Genomic DNA, 12,046 nt, shown 5'->3' with positions numbered 1-12,046 from the left:
TGCTGGGATTAAAGGTGTGTGCCACCATGCCTGGCCCCTAGAGAATATTTTTTAAGACACAGTGCGGAAAGCAGCAAAAAGAGTCAGGGTGACCCCCTTGTTGTCTACACAGCTTCAAGGGAATGAAAGAGTTAAGAGAAAAGGCAGAGGCAGCACAGTACAGTGCATCACCAATTCACCTCTACAATGGCTAAAGATCTGTGATGAACAATGAACATATAAAACAAATCTGGTGATGATTCCAGAACGCAGGATATCTAAGTAAGTACATTTAAAAATATCTATATTTGTATATTTATATGAAAGAGAGAGAGAGAGAGAGAATGGGCACATCAGGGCCTCTAGCCAAGACAAATATACTCCAGACTCATGTACCAAAATGTTCATCTGGCTTACATGGATTGTGGGTAATCGAACTTGGGTCCTTAAGCTGCATAGGAAAGCACCTTAACCATTAAGCAATCTCTCCAGCCCAGGAACTACATTTTAAGTAAATTGCTTATGACTTTGTGGCCAAGTAGCCACTTTTCATGTGGTGTAATTTTCCCCTCTAAGAAGTGAAAATACTCCTCCCATGTATTCAAGTCACTGCAAAAGAGCTCTATATCCAGCTTAGAACCTCTTTCATCATTAAATGCCACATATTAACTTACTTTCCTAGGTTGGGAGCAAGAAGTAGGGGTGGAAGTAATAAATGCAGACAAGATACTTATATTTGTTCAAAACATCTACAGTGTGACATATTAAAGAAGCTAGGCTATTCTAATGTGTGGGCATTTATACTTGATAATGTTTAACACTTAAAAAGAAATCTCATACTCCAAATAATTCAAAATGAGCATAGAAGACTTGACAGTCCTCTTAATTCAACCAAAAATATAAGATTTGTAGTTTAAATTGATCTGAACAAACCAAACACATAGACACGAATAGCCATATCAATATTTATGTGCATGCATTTGCATGCATGTGTGTGTGTTTGTGTGTGTGTGCATTTAGTTAAGAAAAACCATGCAAGAGACAGTCTTAGCCTTAGCCTTGCTTCAGAGTTAGACCATATTTCTGAGCTTAGTCCAAGAATAGGTCACAATAAGAGATTAACTAATAATGGTTAAACAAATACTCTGAAGGTCTTAAAAATCAAGTGGCTTTAAAAATTAGGTTCTGATGTAATTATTCCAAATGAAACAAATATATATATACACACACACACACATACACACACATATAGGCAAACATACATACATTCCTTCTCCTCTCCTTTCTCTTATGGTTTCATAGAAATGTGGTCATCCATCCTCTGGACGGCTCTTGATGGGGAACTCATTACCTTGCAATGACCCCCTTCTAATATTAAGAAAATATTATCACAGTGACTAGCATTCACATGAATTATTGAGCCATTATTAGGTCTTAGGTACTGAGCTAAAAGCTTTATGAGCATTATTTCATTTATTCTGCACAATAACTCTATGAGGTAAGTATTGCTATTATCCCCAATTTATATTTAATGAAACTGAAACTCAGAAATTTTTAGTAACTAACACAAAGTCACACACTCAACAGCAAAATAAGTTACTGAACGAGCTCAGTCTTCTACCATCCACACCACCCTCCACCACCTTCAGAGTTCTAGCTTTGCTTTCTGAGCTCTTCCAGAACTAGTAGCCTTTTCAATGCAAATAATAATTGCCATGGCCTCTTTTATGGAAGCATTGGGAGTTGCAGAATGTTGGACTAGGCTTCAGTTGAGTTAAGCTTCCTTAATGCTTCATTGCTATGTGTTAACCTGGCCAAATTTCTTAGGGTTTCTGAGGCCTATTTTAAATAATTCGTATCTGTACATATCAACTGGGTATCATGTGATGTGCAGATACATGTGTACACTTTGATATGCTCAAATTGGGGCAAAACTATGCATCTCCTCAAATATTAATCATTTCTATCAGGTAACATATTTAGAGTTGTTCTCATACCGATCTTTTAAATATATACTATATTATACTTAAACTGAATAACAAAACAGAATAATTTATTTCTCTTATTTAATAACCAACACTTAAACAAAATTTACTATGTCTTCCCTCCTCTCTCAGCAGTCTATAAATCACTATCAAATTTTAACTTGTACAAAACAAGACTTTATATATTCCATGAATGAGCATTACACGGGGCTTGTCTTAATGTTCTTACCATACTTTACCTGACATAGTGACCCGCAGTATCCGCACTGTCACACGTGGGAGCTTTTCATTCTTTTTCTTCTCCCTCTCTCCCTCCCCCCCTCCCTCTCTCCCCCCCTCTTCTCCTCTCTCTCTCTCTCTCTCTCTCTCTAGGCTCTTTTAAGTTTATTGCAGTCATTGCATGAATGAATTACACTAGTCTAAGTTAAAAAGTGGACCCCACATTATTACATTACATAACCTGTGAAGTTTTAGAATTTGTGACAGGAATCAAGGGGAAATTTTACTCATTGTAAGAAAATCCTCACTTAAGCTTCAAAAAGCCACAAATACTTAAAATCCATGAACGTTCAACTGACAGTCCTTAGCCAGTATGACTCTACCAGGAACTGGCTTATGTTCTTGAGCTAGTTACCCAAAAGCTGCATTATTTTTCCCTATTTGGAATGTGCGCATATAGTACCATTTCATGCAAATTACTTCTTCATTAGTTAGGGTCTTTCTGGCATTTCTCTGCTGAATTTTTATATGGCTACAATTCCCAGTGCCAGCAGAGAACAGATCATCACCTTTGCATCAGCAAAGGGGTCGAAAGGGTGGAAGTTCTGGATAGTGGACATACTGTCTAATTACTTTTGTTCAGTTCAAAAGCCTGGGGAAGACTGCTGTGGGAGACAGCAGATAGCAGGCAGTTGGGAACACAGTTGTGTCCTTGACAGTGGCTCACTGCGCCTCATTCTTTTCCATTCTGTATAGTATTCCATCATGTACATCAACCACATTTTCTTTATGCATTATTCAATCTGTAGGCATATACCTTACTTCTGTTTCTTGGTTGCTGCAACTAAGAAACATGAACGTACAAATGTCACTTCAACTTATTTATCTCAGCCAGTAGCAGGACTGCTAAATCATATGGGAATTCTACTTATTAATTATTTGAGGAACTTTTGCACTATTTTCTATGTTTGCACTGTTTTACATTCTGAATGCAGTGGGTAAGCACTCACTTTTCTCTATATCTTCATTAGCACTTGGTATCATTTGCCTTTTTGGTAATAACCATGTTAAATAGAGTGTGTTGGAACTTTCTTGTTTGTGCTTTTCTGAGGATTAGTGATGTTCAGGTCTTTTTCATATACATGTTGGTTTTCCTTTCTTTCTTTCTTTCTTTTTTTTTTTTTTTTTTTTGAGGTAGGATCTCACTCTAGCCCAGTCTGACCTGGAATTCACTATGTAGTCTCGGGGTGGCCTGGAAATCACAGAAATCCTCCTACCTCTCCTTCTCAAGACTGGGATTAAAGCATATACCACCACACTCAGCCTATTTGTCTTTTTAGAGAAAGACTTGTTTAAGTCATATATCCATCTTGAACCATATTATATATATATATTTTTTATTTTTGATACTTTATGTAGTTCTCAGAAGTACAGTGTGCAAATATTTTCCCCAATTCTGTAGGTTCTCTTCATTCTATTCCTGTTTTTTTCATGTTTTCAAAGTGAAGATGCTAACTCCTACTGCACAATTTCTCTGAGAGAATTCTATGAAGATGTCTAAGTAAACTGATTTGTATACTTTATGACATATAACAGTTATGCTCAATGTTTGAGGTTCTTTTCCAATGTACATCAACTCTGAGAACAGGGAGTGGAATACCAACTACATACATTGAAGTTCAACCACAATCTAAGAAGATTATTCCTTTCCATGTGGTTTTATCTTTGCCTTTTATTAATTTATTTCAGAGAGAGATACACAGAGGAGAAGAATGTGTTTCCAGGGCCTCTAAGCACTGCAAAATAATTCAGATGCATGCACTAACTAGTGCATCTGGCTTTTCATGGATCCTGGGAAATTGAACCTGGGTCCTATGGCTTTGCAGGCAAGTTCTTTAATAGGTAAGCCATGTCACCAGCCCCTGTGTGGCTTCTTCTACTGGCTTAGCATACTGGAGAAATATACCTTGTCTTACATGAAGACTTTCTGGGGATGTATAAAGTAATTTCTCAGCTGAGATAGGCTTTTAGTAGTAGCCATACTACTTACACAGAAATTTTGATTAGATTATATTAAATCCAAACATCTATGAGTAGGCTAATACATCATAAAATTTATATTGTATTCAAAGCTCTAGGAACTCACTGGAGTTTCTATCAGACACATCCACTCATAGGACACTAATACAATGAAAGGCAAAGGTGGTACCAGGGGTTCTCAAAGAATGATCACATATATCATATGAAGAGAAAGTAACACTAAAAGAGATTTTGCACTATGTTATGCTTTGCATATTGCATATCTACCAAAGCTTCATGTGTTGAAGGGTTCTAGCACAGATGATGTATGCAGTCACTGAGAAGAGATGGAATTATGAAAACTCCAATACTATTATTGGATTGCCCGTAATTTGTTAGCTTGATTTAAAGATGGCAGAAACTTCCAGATGTGGAGAAGAGTTGGAGCATCAGGGTACTGGATGGAGTGGCATGTATATTAAGAATGCATATCTTTTCTGTCTCTTCTATGCTTTTTCTGTTTGTTACTAATTGTCACTAGAAGAATGATTTGTGTCTGCTACTACAACTTCCTGCCATTTGTTGTATCTTTTCACAAGTTAAAAAGCATAGTTCCACCTGCACATAAACTGACACCAAGAGCCAAAATAATACTTCATTATTGAAAGTGTCACTGTAATGGAAAACTAATATATAATATATATGTCAAAATTCCATTGAAGAGCGTAGAGTTCTCATTAAAAAATAAATGTCAATATTTGAGCTCTACCTTCAGAGTCTGATGAACCTTTTTAATAGGAGTTACCATCAAATTGCTGCAGATCAAATCTGGAGGGACTGTGTTAAATTCAGTATATGTTTATTTGTTTCCTTTCTTCAATGTGTGTTTAGCAGGATATGCAGCCACCAGTGGCCTTGTAGGAGTCCAGAAAAAGAAAGGGTGAGATTTGTCAAGGTCTTGGATAGGGATTCTGTCAGTATATATTGCTTACGCCAGCTGGGCACTGGACAAGTGCTGTGTTGTGGTGACCTTTTCTCCATAATGGGCAGTAAGCTTCGAGTATAACTGTACAGTAACACAAGGTCAGAATTCATTTTCCACTGAAGACTGGACATATTACTCAACCCTATCTAATACTTCAGAATCGTGGACAGCTAACTGTGTAAGCTTGGCGGGGAGCTCTCCTTACTGTGGAAGGGCCAGCATCTTGACAACTTGAAGCTCTTGGGAAGAACAAGAATGTATGAAGGCTGCTGTGGCAAAAGCCCTTGTGAGACTTCACTTCAAACAGAGTTCTACCCATTGGAATAGAGCTGTACTGATTCTGATAGGCCAAATATATAAAATTTCATCTAGCCAGTGTTCTTAAGGGACCTGAGCATACAAATCTGAGTGTACAAATTCATGTAAGACATTGAATTATGTATGTTCCATATGTATCTGTGTAGTTAAGAGACATCGAAGTGAACTTATGATGATCAATGTCCCATGGTGATAGGGGTTCAGGAAAATAGTCACAGTCCTGGCTTTTATTGCTTTGTGACTGTCCTCCTTTTTATCTGCTTGACACCTCTATGAATATGAGCTGGAGTCCTTACCCCAGCATAACAAGCTAAATGCATTTTTAGACAATATTAAAAAATAATCCACATTTTAAAGATGAGAAAGAAATCTCTTTAAGGAGATTACCTGGTAACTATATAAAGGAACTGAAATCAAAACTTCTGTATCTTATTTCTGTGTTATTCATAGAAATGAATGCCATAGGCTATGTATTCCTGATGCTGCTGCCTGCTGTACCGATTCATCATTTCTCCGGCACCTGTATATGTCATGGTTATTTCTAATTTTCTTTTGGACTATCTATATGTTTTGTTTTGCTGTACTTTTTTTTTCCCAAGGTAGGGTCTCTAGGCCTCTCAGGTGCTGGGATTAAAGAAGTGTGTCACCACACCCAGCTATTTTTCTATATTTTTGCACTTATATGTATGTGATGTCTATGAAAGTGTGTGGTTCACATGGGTATTCAGGTACACATGTGCATATATGTGTTCTCTGTGTATATGCGGGTGGAAGCCACAAATCAATGTGGCATATCTTCCTTAATTGCTCTCTAAAGTACTTTTTGAGACAAGGTCTTTCACTGAATCCTATGTACATTGATTCAACTAGGCAAGTTAGCTAGAAAAACCAGGAATCCTATGGCTTCCTCCCACATCCTGGGATTATGGGCACACACTGTTGCACCTGGCTTTTATGTAGGCACTAAGTATTTGAGTTCAGGTGCTCATGCTCACTTGGAAAGCACTTTACCAACTGAGCTGTCTTTCCAGCTCCTTCGTCACCCATTCCTCCCTGAAATAACTGCAACATAGGCTCCTGCTGTGCCTTGCACTTGTTCCCTGAATGACCTCAATTTTCCTGGAGTGGGTTCCCTTGTGTGAGACATGATATTTTGTGAATAGAGGTTTTGCATACTGAAAGTATAAAAGTCCTGTCTTTAACTACAATTATTACTGTGTCTTTGTGTCTTTCCCATCTGTTTAAAACAGGGGATTTTAAAAATCCTCATTGGTGTAGAACTCTTTATGTAGCCCAGGATGACCTTGGGACTTGTGACCCTCTTGCTTCAGCCTTCACAGTAATGAAACTGTGATGTATGCCATCATTCCAGTCACTTAGTTTTCTCTGACTGAGCTTCCCCTTCGCTTAGAAACATAACAGAAGAATTTCACAGAACTAGTAACAATTTTGCTTTAATTCAGCCAATATTAATTTACTTGACAAGCATTTAGTGAACACACATATCCGCGGCCAGGCACTGTGGCTGTCATCAGATACAACATTTCTCTCAAATAGCAATTTTTGCTCCTAGACTAAGAGCAGAATCAGACAAGCACACTGGCTTTTATAAAATTGTGCATCTATGACAGAGTTCCAAACAAGAAATCAGTAGGCCACTGAGAAAGGTCTTCTTTAAATCATTACATTTTGGTCTCCAAGGTTCTTTGCATCCTTTTAAGGTGATATTTTAATTTTACTATCTTCCAGCTATAAGATATCTGCAACTTTGATGAACATGAAAACAAAGCAGTTATCATTCTCAACCCTCTTAGTCACATAGTATGGCTATCCTGGTGTTGTAGATGCAGACATACAGGCGCAGAGAAACCAAGTCAGTCAATTGGCTACGAAAATTATGATGCATTCTCAAGCATGTGTCCTCAGCCACTAAGCTAGTCTACGCTGACCTTAAGTAAAGTAGTCTGCAAGGATCCTCATGCCTACATTTCTGCATGGATGCAAATAGCTAAAGTTCAGCAATCTAGGGCCTAATAGTTAACAGTTACTAAGCAGTACCTAGTGAGTGATGACAAGTGGGAGTCATGGCTTCCACTGTGTTTTGAATTTTCATGGTTGGTTTTTCCAATTCCTGTTCATTATCACAACCCTGCATCCTGATTTCTCAGCCACACTCAGGTTCTGACAATGCTCCTAGCCCCACGATTCTTGAACTTGCTTAGTTCTGTAAATTGCTTTTCTTCTGCCTCCCTTTGCCTCCTCCTGCCACCTGTCATATGTAGTTACTGTCCCACATGTACACATGACTTGACAAGGACAACAAGACTTTCATAACTGAGTACACATAAGCTGAGAGACTACTGAGCTTGTTTACAGCCCATGTGACAATCGAGTCCAAGCTCACTAAGGTGCAAAGGGTACAATCAGAGAATGTTTTAAAGAGGTGATTTTTTTTTTATTAGTTATGGACAACTTAGCATGTAAATAGCATATGTTGGTACCATCTTTTCCATCATCCCTGCCCATTATCCAAAGGAATCCCCCCCCCCTCATTGGGATGCAGGCCATACCCATGGGGATTGTGGGTCATGGATTGTGGGGACAGCCAGCAAGAGGAGTAATTTTTAAATATTGTAACTTAAAAAATGAAAATAAAATTCATCCACATGGAAAATTATGCCTAATAAATGAGGTAAAAAGTAGGTTACCTCTGGAGAGCATTAACTGATATGCAGCACCGGGGAAACTTTTGAGGTAGTGTTTACAGTGGGGCAGAGTTGAACTGAATGTATCTTTTTTTTTTTTTTCTTTAAGATAGGGTCTCGCTCTAACTCAGGCCGTCCTGGAATAGGCTATGCAGTCTCAAGCTGCCCACACGCTCACCGTGGTCCTACTGCCTCTGTCTCCTGAGTGCTGCGGTTAAGGGCGTGTTAATTAAATGTTCATGTCAGAAATAAAGGTGGGAGGAAATGGACAGAGGTGACTGTTACTTTTATGGAATCCCCATGGTTTTACAGCTAAGTGCTTATCTTCACATTGATGCAGTTGTGCATATTTAAGAAGTATGAAGACCAGTTAATATTGTCACATACTTAGACTGCATTTTCATAGTATTTGTTATAAACTCTGAGGTTTATATCTGCTTAACATACCCAAGTGAGGACAAAGTTTAGAGAGACAGATGTCAGCGCACCCTGTTGGAGAATACAAACTGCATCAAGTTTTGTAGAGGGCACTCTAACGATACATAACAAGCATCTTAATCAGTTTCTTTGACCATGCTTTGCTAATGACCATAGTGACTAGAGTGGCTCATTAATTCAATTTAATTGGGCGAAGAATAACTGGTAGAATTGTACAAAACTTGTAAAGTACATTTATAAGGCATGAAATATGAATATTCTTCATAGCATTCAAGAATTCACATAAAACAAGCTTCCTTGTCATAGGCCTTTAATTAGCTAATACCCAATTAGGGGGTCATTTTGCATTTGAAATAGGATCCCATTGGAGCCAGTAGGTTCTCTGATGTAGCTCACTTTTTCTAAACTCACTTCTAAATTGCTCCTATATATAGCAAGCCTTCTCCTTGTACTTAGAATAAAAGCAGTCTTTAATTTTAATAATCAAGAACTTTGATGATAATGATCTTTCCAAAGCATTGGGGTGCTCCATTTTCCCCCAGTACTGTATATAACAGACTTCTGAAATTAGGCCATGAGTGGATATATTTGACCAGTCAGGGTACAAAGCGTCAAGCTGTTGTGGGTGTCTTTGATGCTGGGCTCTTACCATCTGCAATGAAGTGCTCAGGCACATGCAAGGTCACCTTCACAGTAAGTGGACAGGAAATCTGGTTGCCACACACCATGGCCAAGATGCAGGAGCTCACAGCAATCAGTGTCAGGGCTGTCTTGTTCACTGGGCTTTTCAGCAAACCTAGTATGACAAACACAAAGACACATAACTTCATGAGGTGATGTGATGGGGATGGCATGAATGTGGGAAATCTTATTGTTTTCCAAGAGGAAGTATGAAGAAAAAGAAAAAAGGAAGGAAGGTCTGGAGGGAGGGAAGGAGGGATAAAAGAAGGACAAAGAGATAGAAGGAAAGGAAGAATGGAGGAAAAGAGGGAGAGAAAACCTATATTTTTAATCCTCTCTGAAACCATCTGGGAGACTGGACTCTCAGAAATTATTTCTTTTGGTAAAGATAAAAAAATCAAGCTTCTGAAAGTTACATTTGTCCCACTCTAATTTAAATGGTCATTCTTTTATAAAATTAATTAATTGATTTTAATATATATGTATTTATTTATTGACAACTTCTATACTTATGGACAAGAAACAATGGTATTTCCCATCCCTCCCCCACTTTCCCGTCATAACTCCTCTCTGTCGTATCGCCTCCATCTTTCCATTAGTCTCTCTTTTAATTTGATGCTATCATCTTTTTCTCCTATTGTGAGGGTCTTTTTAGGTATTGATAGGCACTGTGAGGTCTTGATGATGATTACTACCTGATATTAAATTCTCTTTAAAAGCAAGTGAGAATTCATTCTATGGTTGCAGTTACCAGAAGACAGCTGAATGAGTGAATATATTGGAGTTAGTCAGTTATGGATTCAAATTTGAGTTTCACCCCTTGTTATGGCTTGGATACAGAATGTCTGTCAGGGCTCATGCTTTGAAGGCAAGGTCCCCAATACATCCAAGCTTCAGTGGTGAGGCTTTGAGGAAGTGATGGATCCAAGAGGTTTTCTCATGGATGGACCAATACACAGATGTTTTCTTTATTGGCTTGACTATTGAGGGAAAATATGGGAGGTGGTACCAGATGGAGGAGTTACTGGGGACATACTACAGAAGGTGGTACCAGATGGAGGAGTTACTGGGGACATACTATATATATATATATACATGAATGAAACTTTGCCATTAGTCCCATCCTCCCCTGTCCCCTGCTCACTCTGCTTTGCAGCCACCATGAAGTAGTATTACTTGATAATCACCTATGTTCCTGGTATTATAAGACCAAAAGTGCATGGACTGAAACATCTGTACAAAATAAGCCTCCCCTCCTTTCAGTTGACTTTCTCAGGCGTCTTCTCAAGGTGATAGAAAACAGACACCACAACACATATTTTACTGTGTGCTTGATGCCTCATTCTCAAAACCTCAGTTCCCTGAAATGGATGTAGGCAAGATAAATGAATACCTCAGAAGAAAGTAGTGGTGATGCCTGTCATGTAGAAATGTTTCTGAGGCACGAGCTGTTATCACTGTGGCAATGAGGAAGGAGAATTTTGCATGGATACATTAGAGGAACCTTTGGCTCCATGCAGTAAGCAGTACACCGGGCCAGCAAAGATGGGTCTGTCCTCAGACTGCCTCATTTCACGTAATTTGAGCTTTAATCTTTAAATATACTTTCACCATGTTGATTGCCAGCTTTTAGGCGATGAATTTCAACTTTATGTTACCTCCTATTTTGAAGAAAAACAAACTTGATATCTCTATGAATATTCTATGAGCATGTCAAACACAACCCATTCAAAATAGGAAACACTGCCTTCTCACACCCTTCTTCTCTCCCTACCTCCTTATCGGAAGCACCAACCTTGAAAAGGACAGGACATTTGGATGTCAACTTCAGGGCTTTGTCTTTTCCATCTCTATAGAAAGGAAATCATCACACAGTCCCACTAACTCTACAAGCTAAGTATTTACACATCCCTACCCATCTATACTGCTGACTGTTTGTGAGATGAGAAAGGTCTAGGCAGAACTGTGAGATCATTTCTTGCTAAAATCCCTGGAACTATCTTATAGTATCTAGTAACCGTATGCACTCCACACTCATTAGCCTGACATCCATTCATGAAGAACCTCTGCACTCAGACCTCCTACGCACTCAGCCACCTGTGCCACAATGCTTCCCACTCAGCCTCTCGATCATGCACTGAGTAGTGCTCCTGTTGTTTCTTTAGATATCATTTCATCCAGTTCTTTGTACTCATTCCTTCCCATCACTATTTGAGATTCACAATAAAAGTAAGTACTACATGTACTGATGTACATTCAGTGTTTCCCAAAATACCTTATTCCAAACACTAGTGTTTTCTGTGTTTTAACAGTATTGCTTGAGATATACTGTGTCTTGCTCACAATTTTTTCCCAGTTACTAGTATAGTGTCTGGAATATGGTGGGATCTTATTAAATGGATAATCACTTTCAGGAATATAGTAATAACAATGTCAATTAGATCCTGGTACTGACCAATAAGTATAATGCCAACTAACATGGTCATGCTAATGGGCTCCAGTGCAACCAAAGCCCTAATGGAAGTCCACTTCGAGCCAGTCTTATGCATATCTATTTCTTTTTAAGAAACATTGACATTCTCAAAGGAAAAAATAACATATCCTGTGTCTTTGTATCTTTTATGTACAGCTTATGCCAATGAATTATAAATTGCTTAGTTTAAGAACAATATTAAGGGCTGGAGAGATGGCTTAGCGGTTAAGAGCTTGCCTGTGAA

The 12,046-nt window shown here is 38.4% G+C and overlaps 1 protein-coding gene across 5 annotated transcripts in view; it reads right to left on the bottom strand.

Annotated features, from left to right (window-relative positions):
* The window catches only part of Astn2 (astrotactin 2), a 1,021,805-nt gene that overhangs the window by 635,307 nt on the left and 374,452 nt on the right, over positions 1 to 12,046 (bottom strand). For all 5 annotated transcript variants that reach the window (XM_045154445.1, XM_045154449.1, XM_045154453.1 and 2 more), the window contains one exon: positions 9,298 to 9,444. In XM_045154445.1, the coding sequence (XP_045010380.1) occupies positions 9,298 to 9,444 (147 nt within the window). The remainder of the gene's footprint in view (positions 1 to 9,297; positions 9,445 to 12,046) is intronic.

The sequence above is a fragment of the Jaculus jaculus genome, chromosome 1 (assembly GCF_020740685.1).
Source record: "Jaculus jaculus isolate mJacJac1 chromosome 1, mJacJac1.mat.Y.cur, whole genome shotgun sequence".
Taxonomy (NCBI): domain Eukaryota; kingdom Metazoa; phylum Chordata; class Mammalia; order Rodentia; family Dipodidae; genus Jaculus; species Jaculus jaculus.
Note: the sequence above shows the minus strand (reverse complement) of the source record. Positions and strands in the feature narration are given on the sequence as shown.